Source organism: Balaenoptera ricei, chromosome 7 (genome assembly GCF_028023285.1).
Source record: "Balaenoptera ricei isolate mBalRic1 chromosome 7, mBalRic1.hap2, whole genome shotgun sequence".
NCBI classification, from domain to species: domain Eukaryota; kingdom Metazoa; phylum Chordata; class Mammalia; order Artiodactyla; family Balaenopteridae; genus Balaenoptera; species Balaenoptera ricei.
The window spans coordinates 83,564,669-83,580,194 of record NC_082645.1 but is presented as its reverse complement, the minus strand read 5'-3'; the positions used below and the strand labels follow the sequence as shown (position 1 = coordinate 83,580,194).

Genomic DNA, 15,526 nt, shown 5'->3' with positions numbered 1-15,526 from the left:
TCTGCTGTATAACAAAGTGAATCAGCTATACATATACATATATCCCCATATCCCCTCCCTCTTACGTCCCCCTCCCACCCTCCCTATCCACCCCACCGCTGTATTTTTATCTTTTAAAAATTCCTGATTTAGGAATGACGTTTAGGATTGAGAGAGGCATTTCATTAGTGTTAATGCTGACGATCAGGGCTTTTCTAAGAACTCAAAAAGTTTAAAAAGGCTTTAAAAGACTGGCAGAGTTCCTGCTGTGTAACTTAATAACTGTGTGATATTGCACAATTTATATATACCCCCCGCCCTAGTTTTTTCTCTCATTTCTTAAATGGGATTAGCCACAGTTTATCCACTTTATGGGATTTATGGGATTAGCATCAATTTACCCACTTTATGTGAATTTCAATAGTGTTTGGGAACGTATATTGTAGACGAAACTCCTATCCAAATGGTATTTAGAAAGAAAGAAAAATGACCTTGAATTACAGCGCGAGGGTTGAGATTGTTGTAACTGTTTCTGTAACTAAGCACTGCAACGGCTGAGACATGCTAAAGAAAGCTTTTGTCTGGCTCCAGAACGCCGGTCCGGTGAATTTGGAGGAAGGGGATTGAAGGCCTGAGGCTTCTTCCAGCCCTGAAACCGTAATGTTTCCTTCAGTGGCTGTTTTTAACTGCCCTGGTGTACCCCGGTATAATCCACTTTACTCCAGGTCAGAGTTACTCACTTTAAGGCACTAAGGCTCACCTAGCCCTTTTCTGGTTTACCGGGAAAACCGCCTCCGGGCCCAACCCTGGCTCCTCCCTCCACCCACAATGCACCTCTCTGTTCTATCTAGGTGGCCGCTCTGTCACGTGTCATCGACGGAGCGCGCTCCCGCTTGGCGCTTGCGTGGAGAGCGGCCCCCAGCTGTTTTTCTCCGTGGCAGCGGCGACGAGCGGAAGTTCTTGGGAGCGCCAGTTCCGTCTGTGTGTTCGAGTGGACAAAATGGCGAAGATCGCGAAGACCCACGAAGGTAAGCGGTCTTTCCCTTGTTACGTAGGTTCTCCGCTGCCCAACCTGCTAAGACTTTGTCTTCCTAGGTTTTTGCCTCTTCCTGTGGTTCCTTTTCTGGGGGCCCGAGCCCGCCCTTCGGGGCCCGGGTCGTCTGCTTGGCGCCAGCGGCGCAGGCCACTGCCCCGCGTAATGGCGTCCTACTCGTACACCCCTGACAGGCGCTTTGTTCCCTGTTCGGGGGCTGCTGCTTCAGCGTTGCTTTTTTTCTCTGACCCGGGGGCCTCGTTTAAACGGCTCGCTAAGGAAGATTCCTGGGCAGGGGAGCGGAAAAGAGCGCGTGGGAACAAAGTCTTTCTCGCCTCTCGGAACTGTCGTTGGCATAGTTTGTGCATGGGAGAGTCAGAAAAGCACTGAAATACGGCAGCCGCTTTCCGGGCAGCCTTCAGTCGAGTTTAGTCAAACTGAGGCCCATTACTCTTAACCTTGGTTGATCTTCAGGTCTTCAGGCGTCCAAGATACTTATCTTGGTTTTTTTGTTGTTGTTGTTCGAAATGATTTGGGAATAAAATCTGGTAGTTTTTCCTTCCCTGGATCACTTTTAGTATAATATGGGTCTTTTTCTTCCTCCAAAGAAAGCAGAGGTCTTTTTCTTTCCACCATATTATTGGTGGAAGAGAGAAAGGCACATTAATGGCCAAAGCATTTGAAGTAGTTCGTCGTTTTGTGGAATACAGAGTATGCCTTAGGAAAATGTTGGGTATAGGCTGGAGTCCCCCGTCAGGGAGTATCCAGAAATGACAGGAAGTAGGATCACTGTTGAGAAAAGACGAGGCATGGGAAGTTGGAGCTGCATTCCTTGATTTCTGACTTGGAATCTGAAATTTTCATCAAACACGAGCTTCCAAGAGTCACTTTTATTTCACACATCGTATCTAGGTTCCTGGCTCGGGGTTAGTCTGTGAGAGGTAATAAGGACTAAGGCCATCAAGTTTTACAGCCTAGTGGGGAAACAGATATGTATACATCTTCATTCTTGTATGAGGCAAATGAATGCTTAAAAAAAGTGTAAGCAACATGTTCTGGGAACCTGGGTAACGGAGTAATTAATTTATACTTAGGGCTGTTTCATAGAGGAGGTGAGGTGTCCCTGGTCTAAAAGGATCAATCGGTTTTAAATTAGGGGAGGACATTTGAGCCCGAGAGACCATCTTGTACCTAGGCAGTGAGTCGTGAAAAATGTGTTTGAGTGGTTGGCTGTAGCAGGAAAAGAGAGTGCAAGGAGGGAAAAAGTAGATGCATCTGGAAATGTTGGTTGGGGCTATTAATAATTGTATCACCCATGGGAACTGAAGTCTAGCTTTCTGCAACTTACGAAACAGGCTAATGAAGTGGCAATAACTTTAATATTTTTAATATTCTTGTTAGGTATTTGGGATTTAAACACTGTTTTAACCCCTAAGTGTTTTTTAGGCATTTCTGTCTTTAGACTATCTCAAACATACTCTTTGCAAAATAATTAGAAAAAGTAAAGATGTTGGCTATTCTTGTTTATTCAGGAGTAGATTATTTATTTGGGGCATTTTGTGGCTTTGATTATTTGTTTATTGGTATCTTTATCATAAGATACTTTTGGATAGGAAAATCAAAGTTATGATTAGTTTTCCTGCGTTTTAGAAACCCAGTTGAAAGTTTTGGTCTACAGAAGATTGCAATTCATTTACCAAAATTGCTCTCTTATTTGGGATTATGCTTCCTATCAATATGAATTAGCTGAGGCCATAAAGAAAGTGTTGGAGCATTCAGTTTCATATCTAAATACCGTCTGTATACAAGATACTGTCCATCACTTAGGAGTATAATACGGTGGGATGAATGTTAGTGATGAATGTTACATAATTTCTTGCTGCTTCCTCATGACATTTTCCTGGTGAACGCTAGTCCTTCAAGGTCCATCTCTGTTTTCACTTGTTAAGCCATCTCTGATAACCTGGAGCAGAATTAGTTTCTTGGTGTTTGTTTTTTGTGCTGCTACTACAGCACTCTATAAATCGTTATTACTTAGAATATTCTATTGTGTTAAGGTTTTCTCTTCCACTTTGAAGTTGTGTACAGAAAGTGTACTTTGGTATCGACAGTACCTCGTGCGTGATGAATGCTGAATACTTTATCAACACTTATTGAGAGATTAATTTATACTGTAAGTATTAAGGGTGTCATAGAAAGGGAACACAAACTTGAACGATTGGGTAGGTTTGGATACATCTGTTTGGCTAAGATAGGTGGGAAGTAGGACTTATATTTTGGGAACCTCCTGAGCTCAGAGGAAGAAATGTTAGGTTAGCATCAGATTAGGGAAGGCTTTGGACGCTGAGCTAGGTTTCACTTTGGCCTTCAGATATCTACAGGATAAGTGCCCTCCTCATTCTCCCAGGTAACAGATTACTTATGTGATTTAGGAAAGTCATTGGTTGCTGAGTGAAGGATGACCTAAAGGGAGTAAGGGCAACTTTTTAGGCTATTGAAGCAGTTGAGAGGAGGTCTTGAATGTGAACCTCACTGGAGCAACTTTTTTTTTTTTTTTTTTGGCTGTGCTGCTCGGCTTGCGGGATCTTAGTTACCGTACCAGGGGTTGAACACGGGCCACGTCAGTAAAAGTGCCGAGTCCTAACCACTGGACTGCCAGAGAACTCCCTGGAGAAACTTTTTAAAATGTGTAATACTTGTTTAATTTTTGTCTTAGAGTTGTCTATCATGTTGCCTTTTTAAATAAAGATTATATAATCTTTTCATCCTAAATAATGTTGCTGGTAAAAACATCTCTTTGTTGTACATTTTAATTTATTGTTAAAGTAATGGCTGCATCAGTACTTTGTAATTGAGTCTTGTGAAGTAAGTAATATTGTATTGAAACTGAAGTAAGTTACTGTTGTACCTTCCAATGTGGTTCTTTTCACAGACTATTACTTCCATCATTGAACCAAACTGATAACTTTTTTTTTCTTGTTGTCATATTCCTTTCAAATATTTCTGTTAGGATCAAGCCTTAACATCCTCTTTAACCAACCCAATTATTTTTTTATCCTGGGTCAGTGTGGCTTATGCTTTCCAGTGTTGAAATATAAAAAGAGCTGGACTTATCCGAGTCAAATATAATCCCTTTCTGCATGTTAAATTGTGTCAAGTGTATACAGTTATTATTATTATTATTATTTTTTGGAGCAGGTGATATACAAGCTGGCTTTTTATTTTTATTTATTTATTTATTTAAACACTATTTTATTTATTTATGGCTGTGTTGGGTCTTCGTTTCTGTGCGAGGGCTTTCTCTAGTTGTGGCAAGTGGGGGCTACTCTTCATCGCAGTGCGCGGGCCTCTCATCATCGCGGCCTCTCCAGACGCGCAGGCTCAGTAATTGTGGCTCACGGGCCCAGTTGCTCCGCGGCATGTGGGATCGTCCCAGACCAGGGCTCGAACCCGTGTCCCCTGCATTGGCAGGCAGATTCTCAACCACTGCACCACCAGGGAAGCCCCGTATACAGTTATTAATGTGCATAATCTTGCCATCCAGCAGTTCTTCAGCTGTTGGTGATTTTGGCCCGTGAGGGAATACACACTTTTCTGTTGGGAAGGAAAATAGATGGATTATCCAAAAATCCCATATATTGGCTTGTTTTGCCACTATCCCTTGAATGGATTTTGGGGGGCATCACAAGGCTGAAAAAGTTTTCTCCCTTAGTCTCTGCTTGCAGAATGGCTTGGAATAATCATTTTGTTACTCTGCATCTTCTGAGATTTTTATTTTCCTGTGTCCAGAATAGTTATTGTTTTGGTTTTGTAGATACTCAGGATGAATGTTGCTAGTCAAAATAAAAAGGAAAAAAAATTGCTTAAAGATTTTGAAATAATTTTTTTCTGTAGAATTAAGAATTTCGTTGATATTAGTTAGGAATTAATTATTTAGGAACTGTTATCTGTAGTGTTTAGTAAAATAATTTACCATTATATTTAGTTGTGCTAGTGGGGTTTTGTTGAAGGAAAGGATTGAGAGTTGGTATACAGAATATACTTTCTATTTTTCTGGATGTCTTTTGGAAGTCTCTTATTTGAGAAATCCTTGCTTCTGATTGGTGGAGATTAGATGTCACTTATGGGCCAGACTGAAAGGTGTCAGTGAGTGATTAACATCCAAAGGCTGTGTCTGTGTAACACGTAATGAACAGTAATTAGAACGTTGCAAATAATACAGATTAAAAATGAGGAATAGGGGCTTCCCTGGTGGCGCAGTGGTTGAGAGTCCACCTGCCAATGCAGGGGACACGGGTTCGAGCCCTGGTCTGGGAAGATCCCACATGCTGCGGAGCGGCTGGGTCCGTGGGCCACAACTGCTGAGCCTGCGCATCTGGAGCCTGTGCTCCGCAACAAGAGAGGCCGCGATAGTGAGAGGCCCGCGCACCGTGATGAAGAGTGGCCCCCACTTGCCGCAGCTGGAGAAAGCCCTCGCACAGAAACGAAGACCCAACACAGCCATAAATAAATAAATAAAAATTAAAATGGAGATTTCTTTAAAAAAAAAATACAAACTCTTCCCTCTTTCTGTGCTTCCCACCTGCCCCACCCCAGCTCCCAGCTTTCTCACAACTCCAGGACTGGGGGCAGATAACCCAGTACTGGGCCAATCTCCCCTCTTAAAAAAAAAAAAAAAAAAAGAGGAATAAAGATGTATCAAGGAGGAGGAAGTGCTACAAGCTGGACTTAGCAATGTCTGAGACATAGAAGAAAGAAAAGGCACAGAAGGGGAAACCAGTAGAACAGAATTGGTGGGGAGCAGTTAAACAGGTGTATCAGATGTGACCAGTGGTGGTTTATCTCAGAGTTTGATATTTAGGTCTTAGTTTAAAATACAAACAGTAGGTTAGATGTTGCCCATCTTTTAAAAGACCCCTAGTTGCAGCAGTACTGTCTTTTGACGTCAAACTCAATTCCCAGATAAAACATTTGATGTATTTATGTCAGAAAAATGTCTATAATTTTGAATTTTAAGTTATCACATTTTTTGGATTATAAAAGTAATACAGTAATTTTTAAGTAAATGAAAAATGGAAACCTATTTATTGCATGAATTGAGATTTCAAATGGGCCAGTTCATAAATTTATTCATTAACTCACACTGTTAATTAACTTCTATCTCCTAGGGAAGGGTTTGTTCTCTGATAGTTGAAAATATTCCTAGGATCAGAATTCCTCTCCAAAAAGAGGGGTTTCAATTGAATAATAACATTTTTTGTAGATCATTGGAGCAAATTTACTTTTTAAAATATGTGTATTAACATTTAGAAGATTTTACGTTACCATCATTTGCAAGATCAGTAAAGCTGGAAAAGAAAGAAAATGACAAAGAAAAAGAATTGGAACTTTTAAAATTAAAGATATTTCGTAAAAGAACTAAAATCTGTTCATGTGTAGCAGAGGACTCCATTTCAGAGAAGAGAGAGCTTTTATTTTCTGTTGCATGGGGTCAGAGGGTGTGGTTTCAAAGGGTTAGAAGAAAGAAGAACCAAGAATGAGGAAAAAGGGAGAAACTTAAAACTATGCTTTTAAAAATTTTTAACTTTTTATTGAAAATTGAAAATGTATACAAAAATAGAATAGTGAAATGAACCCCCACGTTGTGCCCATCATCTAATTATCTAGCTTGAACAGTTGTAAAGGCAAGGCCACTTTTGTTTAATCTCTTCACTGGTCTCTTCCACCTTTCTCATTATTTTGAAGCAAATCCAAGATATATCATTTTATCCATACATTTTTCATACATATATCTCTAAAATGTAAGGACTTTAAAAAATACCATTGTTGGGAGTTCCCTGGTGGTCTAGTGGTTAAAATTCGGTGCTTTCACTGCCGTGGCCCAGGTTCAGTCCCTGGTCGGGGAACTGAGATCCTACAAGCTGTGCGGCATGGCCAAATAAGAAAAAAAATACCATTATTGCACCTAAAATTAATGTAATAAAATATCCATCAGTGTTGGGAATCAAGTTCCAAATAAAGTTCATACATTGTAATTAGTCTTAAATCTTTGTTCCTCCATCTCTTTTTCTTTTTCCTTGCGATTAATTTGTTGCAGTATCTTTGTCCTATAGAGTTTCCCAGTCTAGAGGGAAAAGAGAAGATGGCAATAAAAACACTCACAACTTTCTCTTAGACTCTCCCACCACTACTGCTGCAGTCAAGGTGTCAGTAGGCCCACAAGCAAGGGAAGCTCCAAGAATATTATTGGGTTTTGAAGTGAGCACAGTTCTGAAATCATACTTCAGGTTTAGGTTGGACTAGCCATGGCAAGGAGATCTAACAAAGGACTTGCAAACTCAGGTGCCCCTCCCACTATAATTTTAATGGCAATGAATATACTCTCAAAATTTTCTAATAAGCTTAACTGCTACCTGAAATAGTTTTGTGTGTGTGTGTCTTTTTTTTTTTTTTTTTGGACTCCGAGTGATAGACATGCCTTAAAATAGGAATACCAACTTAAGAAAAACCCCATTTTTGACAGTTTACCCTCAAGGATCCTCCTTTAGTGAGGCTCTTTCAGGCTCTTTGGTAAATACAAGTCTAATACTTAACTAGTACTTTGATTTCTTGTCTAAGGCTTTTTTTTTTTTTAACCACTTCCAGACTATACCAATTCTGGGGATTTGAAGGACTATGCATAATTTTAATTTTAGGATTCCAAATCTGCTGTCAAGATAAGGAATCCTTGCTTTCTTTTTAAGTGTTCAGCATTAGTAACAAAGAGTCCTACCATAGAAGCCTCCTTCCCCCTCAGTAGACTTTACTGAAGATGGGGGCAGGGTTGGGTGGAGAACAGAAGTGAAGCTTTCATTCAGATAATCAGATAATTTAGAAATCCGTATTAGATGTTTCTACCTTCTGTTACCCTTTCTTTAATACTATAAAACGGTGGAATTTTATAATTTCACTTACCCAGCTTTTCTTCATTTTACTTGTTCTCTTAATTTCTCTCCTCCATTTCATTTCTCAAAATTCTTATGTTGTACAGAATAATTCAGTTCTTCTCTGTCCTTAAACTTGCTTAAGTAAACCAAGAGTTTGTGATAAAATGAAACAAATACTTGTTATAAGACCCAGCAATCCTGCTCATAGGTATTTACCCAAGTGGTATTAAAACCTGTGTTCACACAAAAACCTGTACACTGATGTTTACAGTAGCCTCTACAAACTCAAACAACTTGAATGCCCCATAGAGAATGGGTAAACACGCTGTAGTACAACGGAATGCTACTTGGTAATAAAAAAGCACAAACTTGATGTGCACAACATGAAGACTGGAATATTTATGGGTTTGGGTGGATTAGAGTGCCAGCTCTTGGCAATCATATGTGTGGCCACTAGGAGGTCCTAGTCTCTGGTGTCTAGCAGACTGTTCATTTTTCTTTATTTTCACATATGAATGTCTTGAATTACAGAGATTCTAAATTGTAAAGGGATTCGGTGGGAACAGAAAGAGATTAGCATAAACATTTCCTTCTTTGTTTGCCTCAAGTCTTTTATTTAAATTTTTTTTTTTTTTCTTTTTCTTTGGCTGTGTTGGGTCTTCGTTGCTGTGTGCGGTCTTTCTCTAGTTGCAGCGAGTGGGGGCTACTCTTTGTTGTGGTGCACGGGCTTCTCAGTGCGGTGGCTTCTCTTGTTGCGGAGCATGAGCTCTGGGCACTCGGGCTTCAGTAGTTGTGGCTGGCAGGCTTTAGAGTGCAGGCTCAGTAGTTGTGGCTCACGGGCTTAGTTGCTCCGTGGCACGTGGGGTCTTCCCGGACCAGGGCTCGAACCCCTGTCCCCTGCACTGGCAGGGGGATTCTTAACCACTGTGCCACCAGGGAAGTCCAAGTCTTTTATTTAATATTTTAGACCTCTGGTTATTCTTTTGAATGTATTCTACCTCATTTTTTTTTTCATACTTGGTAACAAGTCTTATGCGTTCGTTTGCTGTCAGAAATTATCTATTTGATTATTTTTAGTTCGTATTTTAAGAAAGTACAGGAATACCTGCATACCAGTAGCTGTAATTTAGTGTTAGCTTTGAAAGTAAGGAGTTAAAGACAACTTTTTTCTCTTTCCCAGTTTTTAATAAACCCTTGCTGGGGAGAAAAATTAGAAAAATTACTTTTAATGACTTTTACAGATTGAAAGTTATATTTTTATTATGAAATATAGTACAGGGAAGTGTAGGAAAAAATGTTAGGAACATAGTGTAACCCATTGCCCAGCTTTACCAATTCTTAATATTTTGCTGTATTCCACAAATTTTATTTATTTTGGAAACAAAACAAAGTTACCTTATTTATGAATGTATTGATACATTTGTTTGCTCATAAATATTTGATTGTATTATGTTTGGTATTTTGGCACAAGTTTTATTAAGAAATAATTACAGGGTTTTCTAGTTTTTAATTCTGTCACTTGTGTAACTGCTGAGTTTTGTGGCATCTGTTGTAATTTTGTGGATAACACAATTTTTGTAAATGTGCTGCAGTTTACAGTGCAAAACAAAATCCACTAGCTTTTTGGACTTTAATCCATACAGATAAAGATACAGAAATAGTAACTGGTTGAACTACATACATAACTTGTTGAAATTTAGTAATGAACCCCGCCCTCAGAATTTAACTATGAACAGCTGCCTAGCGGGGCAGGTAATTTTGTTGCTAAATTTTGATTCCATAAGTATCCAGTCACAGTCCATATAGGCTTTATACAAATGCTAATTCAATATTTGTGTACCTTTGTAAGAAAACTGTTGCTAATCAGTAAGGACATAAAATCAGTGGGTAAAATGCAGTAGATGAAAGTAGTTTCTGAATAAATATATTATCCAAATAAAGGATAATAGCTGGTGAAAACTTATAATGGAAAAGTTCTTTAGAAGGAAAATCAAACTGTCTGTGATGTGTTGGGGGGGCAGCGTGCTGCACAGTGATAGGTGTGATGGGATGCAATTTTCATGAAACAGTGCCCCTTTCTGGTTTTTTAGTTGTATGTGACCTAGAAGAAGGTATAAAATTGGTGATTTTGGTGAAAGTGGGCTGGGGCTGGAAATGGAGGGATGATGGGCTAGGTATGAGTTTCCTGGGGGGTTTATTAATAATGTGGAAGCCTGGGCTCATACATTGGAGGTTCTGATTTAGTGTGTCTGAGGCTTAGGAGTCTGTCCTTGTAACAGGTGCCCCAGGTGATTTCGATGTAAGTGGTCAGTAGACCACACTGATGCTGTAGAGGGGAGATTGCATACTATTTGGCTGACCTGATTGACCTGTTTATGTTTCTTGCCTGGATCCTGATGGCGGTAGCATTTGTGGTTCTTTAAAAGAACCTATTTACTTACAAGTGATACATGTACCTAGTGGTCGGAAGAAAAAAAAAAAGTCTCAAACATTGCTGAAATGGAAATGCTCAAAAAAGGAAAAAATGAAGGGTAGATCTCCACTCACCCTTTAGCCAATCTACTAATCCCTGAGAGGTTTCTTTGTATTATACCAGGGGAAAAAGTGTTCCTAGCGGGTGAGGGAAAGGAGCAAATATGGGTTAAAACTTATATGTGTGTGTGTGTGTGTGTGTGTGTGTGTGTGTATGTATGTATGTAAATACTTAAAACAGAAACAACAGTAGAGAGAATAAAATGAATCACCCAGCTCAAATGAGGATATTTCTGTTTGTGATTAATCGTGGTGGAGACCCCTGGCTGCCTGGGCTGCTGTAACAGTTTTGAGGGGAGAAATGCAGGAAAAATGTGTGATGATGGCGGTGCTGTGACACACTATAAAAATTTTGAGATGTGTTTACAAACTGGGACTGCTAATTTCAGTATTAACCCTATTGCATTATATTGAGTTTCTGAGACTTGCTCCCACAAGCTGTGCCTCAGACTAGACAATGTTATTACCTTTTCTGCTTTAAACCACACCCTATCTTGAGGAACTAGAGAAGGTTTTCTCCCTTAGCTGGGGGAGGGTTGGGCATTTGTGCCACTTGGATTTTTTCCTTTTGGTCCTTGCAAATTAGTAAATGAGCATTTAAAAGCTTTTTAAATGACTTAATTCAGTTGAAGGTAATGAGCTAGCACAAGCTAGCACAAATTGAAACATCTGTTTGGCAACAGATCACTGGCAGTAGAAACTCTTTTTCTTTACACATGTATATGTTATTTATATTATTAAAATGAAACATTAGTTTGTAATTTAAAGTTATCTGTTGTCTGGAAAGACTTAAAAAAAGGTTGGAAGACTAGTCTGTATTCAAAGGAGACTGAAGAGACATGACAACTAAATGCAATGTGTGGTTCTTGATAGGATCATGGATCAAAGAAGGGACCATCTATGAAGGATATTACTAGGACCATTGGGGAGATATGAAACTGTATTGTATTTTAGATGATGTCATATCTAGGTTTAATTTCTTGAGCATGTTAATACTATTGTGGTTATGTAGGAGAATGTTCTAGATCTGGAAATGCATGCTGAAATATTAGGGGTTTTAAATGGTTTAGAAAAGTTGCGTGTACACACACATGTATTTGCTTTATGTCTTATGTACATAAACAGTTGAGGAATGTAAGTGGAGAGTATGTGGGTGTTCATTGTACTGCTTTAATTTTTTTCACTCTTGAAAAATTAAAAATTAAAAAAGCAGTTAAGAAGAGTTGATACTTCATTCACCACATTTGCATCTTTTTTTTTTTTTTCTGGCTGCTTTGGGTCTTCATTGCTGTGCATGGGCTTTCTCTAGTTGCGGCGAGCGGGGCCTATTCTTCGTTGCAGTGTGCAGGCTTCTCGTGGGGGTGGCTTCTTTTGTTGCAGCACATGGGCTCTACGTGCGGGCTTCAGCAGTTGAAGCACACGGGCTCAGTAGTTGTGGCTCCCAGGCTCTAGAGCTCAGGCTCAGTAGTCGTGGCTCATGGGCTTAGTTGCTCCGCGGCATGTGGGATCTTCCTGGACCAGGGGTCGAACCCATGTCCCCTGCATTGCAGGTGGATCCTTAACCACTGCGCCACCAGGGAAGTCACCATGTGCATCTTCTGAATGTCAGACCTATGGCTAGACACGGTGTTTGGGGAGTGAGACATGGCAAGAGTTAATTCATTCATTGAATGCTTGTGTTTCACGCTCATTATGTCCTTCAATCCTTAAAACAAAACTTTATGTTGTAGGAAACTGAGATACATAGGTTAAATAACGTATTAATTAGCAGAGAAAGAGCCTTTGAAGGCATACATTTTGCGTCAGACTTAAGCTCAGGCTCTTAATCATAAATCTAATGTGATGGTGGTTGCAGCCAAACTGTGTAGGGCTCTGTATTACGTGCTTAAGAATTTAGATTTTATCCTTTATTGTTTTGCTGTTGAAGATGTTTAGGACATCACCTAGGAACTTGTTAGGAATGCAGAAACTTGGGTCTGATATGATACAGGCCTACTGCATTCTAACAAAATCAGAACCTGTAGATGATCTGTTGCACGTTTAGGTTTGTGAACCACTCTCCGCAGTACTGTTTTTACCTTTCTGGTAGTGTTGAGTTTAAATAATCTTGAGTGTTGTTCTTGGTCCCTTAATCAACATTAACAGTATTATTTTTTCAAGCGAGAAAAGGTTAGAATTCAGCGGTAGTTTAATAAACTTTGGTAACCCATTTTTAAGGTGAGAGTAACTTGTAGTTGCTGAAATAATAAGCATCTCCTCTGTGTGCATAAGTATTGTCTATTGGGTGGAGATGTATTAAATTTATTAAAAATCAGTACTTTGTGTAGTTACTCCAACTCCTTATGGAATGATTATTTTGAAGTTTCTGTATTTAGAAGAGTTTTTGATAATACTCAGTAGAAAAATGCATTGTGTTGAGTGCTCTTTGGAAAATGAGATTGAGGATTTTTATTAATTTTCTTATAGATATTGAAGCACAGATTCGAGAAATTCAAGGCAAGAAGGCAGCTCTTGATGAAGCTCAAGGAGTGGGCCTTGATTCTACAGGTTATTATGACCAGGAAATTTATGGTGGAAGTGACAGCAGGTTTGCTGGATACGTGACATCTATTGCTGCAACTGAACTTGAAGATGTAAGTTACAAAGTATATAAACAGTCCAAGCATTTTTTTGACGGAGAGCAAGAAATATAAAGGAATCTTCTGTTTTGAGTCATCTGGCTTAATCTGGACAGACATCTTGGAGATTGGGAGATCTTCCTTTGGGAGGATAAAACTGTCGAAAGTGTCCTTCTAAGAAACTTCTGGAAGTGCTCAGTTCTGGATCTTTATGTTAACACTAGTTTGTTTATCCAGCCAAGCACCTGGAAATCATTAACCATTGTAAAGTAAATCCTTATTGTTACTTACTGAGCTCTGTCTAGAGTAGCCCAGTGAGAAGTGACTTCATTTTATATATATATTTTTTAAATTATTTATTTATTTATTTATTTATTTATGGCTGTGTTGGGTCTTCGTTTCTGTGCGAGGGCTTTCTCTAGTTGCGGCAAGTGGGGGCCACTCTTCATCGCGGTGCGCGGGCCTCTCACTTTCGTGGCCTCTCTTGTTGCGGAGCAAAGACTCCAGATGCGCAGGCTCAGCAATTGTGGCTCACGGGCCCAGCCGCTCCGCGGCATGTGGGATCTTCCCAGACCAGGGCTCGAACCCGTGTTCCCTGCATTGGCAGGCAGATTCTCAACCACTGCGCCACCAGGGAAGCCCAGTGACTTCATTTTAAACAGCCGCCTGTGCTTGTGACTTTTGATTTCTGACTTGTTTCCAAAAAACTTGCTTTTTTTCCCCCCTTGGCATCTTAACATGAGTGGACTGTTTCTTGTTACTCATATTAATGGGCTTTTCATGCCTAATTTAGTTACTCTGAAGGGTGACTGCCTCTCATTTTGAAATACATCTCAAAGTGTTTTCATATATTCCACATAGCTTATATTTTGTCACACCATTTCAAACATCCAAATTTGGTGAAATAGCTGATCATTTTCGTGTGGTTCAGTAATCTATGTACATAGATTATGAAACTTGTTATTTTTATGAAATTCAAGCCATATTTAATTTTATGGTTAGAACTTTTTTTTTTTTTAAGAAAAATTTTAAAGTTCCAAAGGCAAAATTTCCAGAAGCCGATCAGGCTTATATTTGCATTATCGTACCTTAATGGTAAGAGGCAGTGATGGCTCTGTTCCAGAAGCTGAGCAGGAAATTGTCATTTCATTTTTGAGTAAAATTAATGAGGTGTTAAGATCTTCTTGAGATCTATCCATTGTTGCACTTTTTCCTTTAGTAAAATAATAATGTAACATTGTTCTGTTTAAACGTACTGTTAGGGAAATAAATACATTTAAAATTAATTACATTTTACTTGTTTCTGTGATTAAATCATGTTTTTAAAAAAGTTAAAAAAACAAGGAAACTGGAGAGTTCTAAATAAGCTGTTTGTAGTTTTCCAAATTTGAAAACAAATTTCATCATGCCCTCTGTTGAGAAGATGAAATGCTCAGGTTTTTCTAGTCCATACCTACTTTATTTACAGAAAAGATTCCTTGTTTAGTATTTTTAAAAGAGTATATAGAACTAAATTTCTTTATTAGCTTTTTGAGTTGAAAAGAAAATCTAAGTGTTAACAAGTTTCATCACATTGTCTTTTGATTTCATATTGAATCTTTGTGTGTTCTTTCTAGTTTTTAAGTTCTAACATTTTTGTTTGTGGCTTTCTGGGGGCATTTGTTGCAGGATGACGATGACTACTCATCATCTACAAGTTTGCTTGGTCAGAAGAAGCCAGGATATCATGCCCCTGTGGCATTGCTTAATGATATACCACAGTCAACAGAACAGGTGACTTTTTTTTTAAGTTAAAACCAGAGTTTATTCAGCTAAAGAAAACTGAACGTCTCAATTCCAATGGAAAGTCACATATTTTAGGAATCGAGTTATTACAATGTTCTGAGGAGAGTTGATTTGGAAGAATTAGAAATAATAGTTTATTTCAAAAAGGTGATCATTTCGTGAAGGATTGAACTATGGAAATTGTCTCATTTCCATATGCCTTATTTTTTAAAACATTAGCATTTATCTGAAAAGTGGTACATAATATTAATAGGCATTTATTAAACATTTTTACATGTTTTATAATGTTCTGATTTTTGTTTGTGACATTCTCTTTGGTTATTTAATAAGTGAGTATTAAGTGAGACATACCTTTTTTCAGTATGATCCATTTGCTGAGCACCGACCTCCAAAGATTGCAGATCGGGAAGATGAATACAAAAAGCACAGGCGGACCATGATAATTTCCCCAGAGCGTCTTGATCCTTTTGCAGATGGTAATTCTTTCCCACTTTTCTATAAGTATTCAGAAATTTATTTGTGTTAAGTTGTCTTTAGCCCTTTGATTTTTTTTGGCATGCTTATGAATTTGCTTTTCTTTTTAAAAATCCCCCTTATTATAGATTTGTATAGATTTGGTTGAAGTCACAGATGCCATATTCTTCATCTTTATA

The 15,526-nt window shown here is 38.8% G+C and overlaps 1 protein-coding gene across 3 annotated transcripts in view; it reads left to right on the top strand.

The window, feature by feature from the left end:
- SF3B1 (splicing factor 3b subunit 1) overlaps window positions 1-15,526 on the top strand; it is a 62,923-nt gene that overhangs the window by 23,044 nt on the left and 24,353 nt on the right. For all 3 annotated transcript variants that reach the window (XM_059928408.1, XM_059928409.1, XM_059928410.1), the window contains 4 exons: window positions 831-1,007; window positions 12,937-13,103; window positions 14,757-14,861; window positions 15,235-15,349. In XM_059928408.1, coding sequence (XP_059784391.1) covers window positions 980-1,007; window positions 12,937-13,103; window positions 14,757-14,861; window positions 15,235-15,349 — 415 coding nt within the window. In that variant the 5' untranslated portion in view covers window positions 831-979. The remainder of the gene's footprint in view (window positions 1-830; window positions 1,008-12,936; window positions 13,104-14,756; window positions 14,862-15,234; window positions 15,350-15,526) is intronic.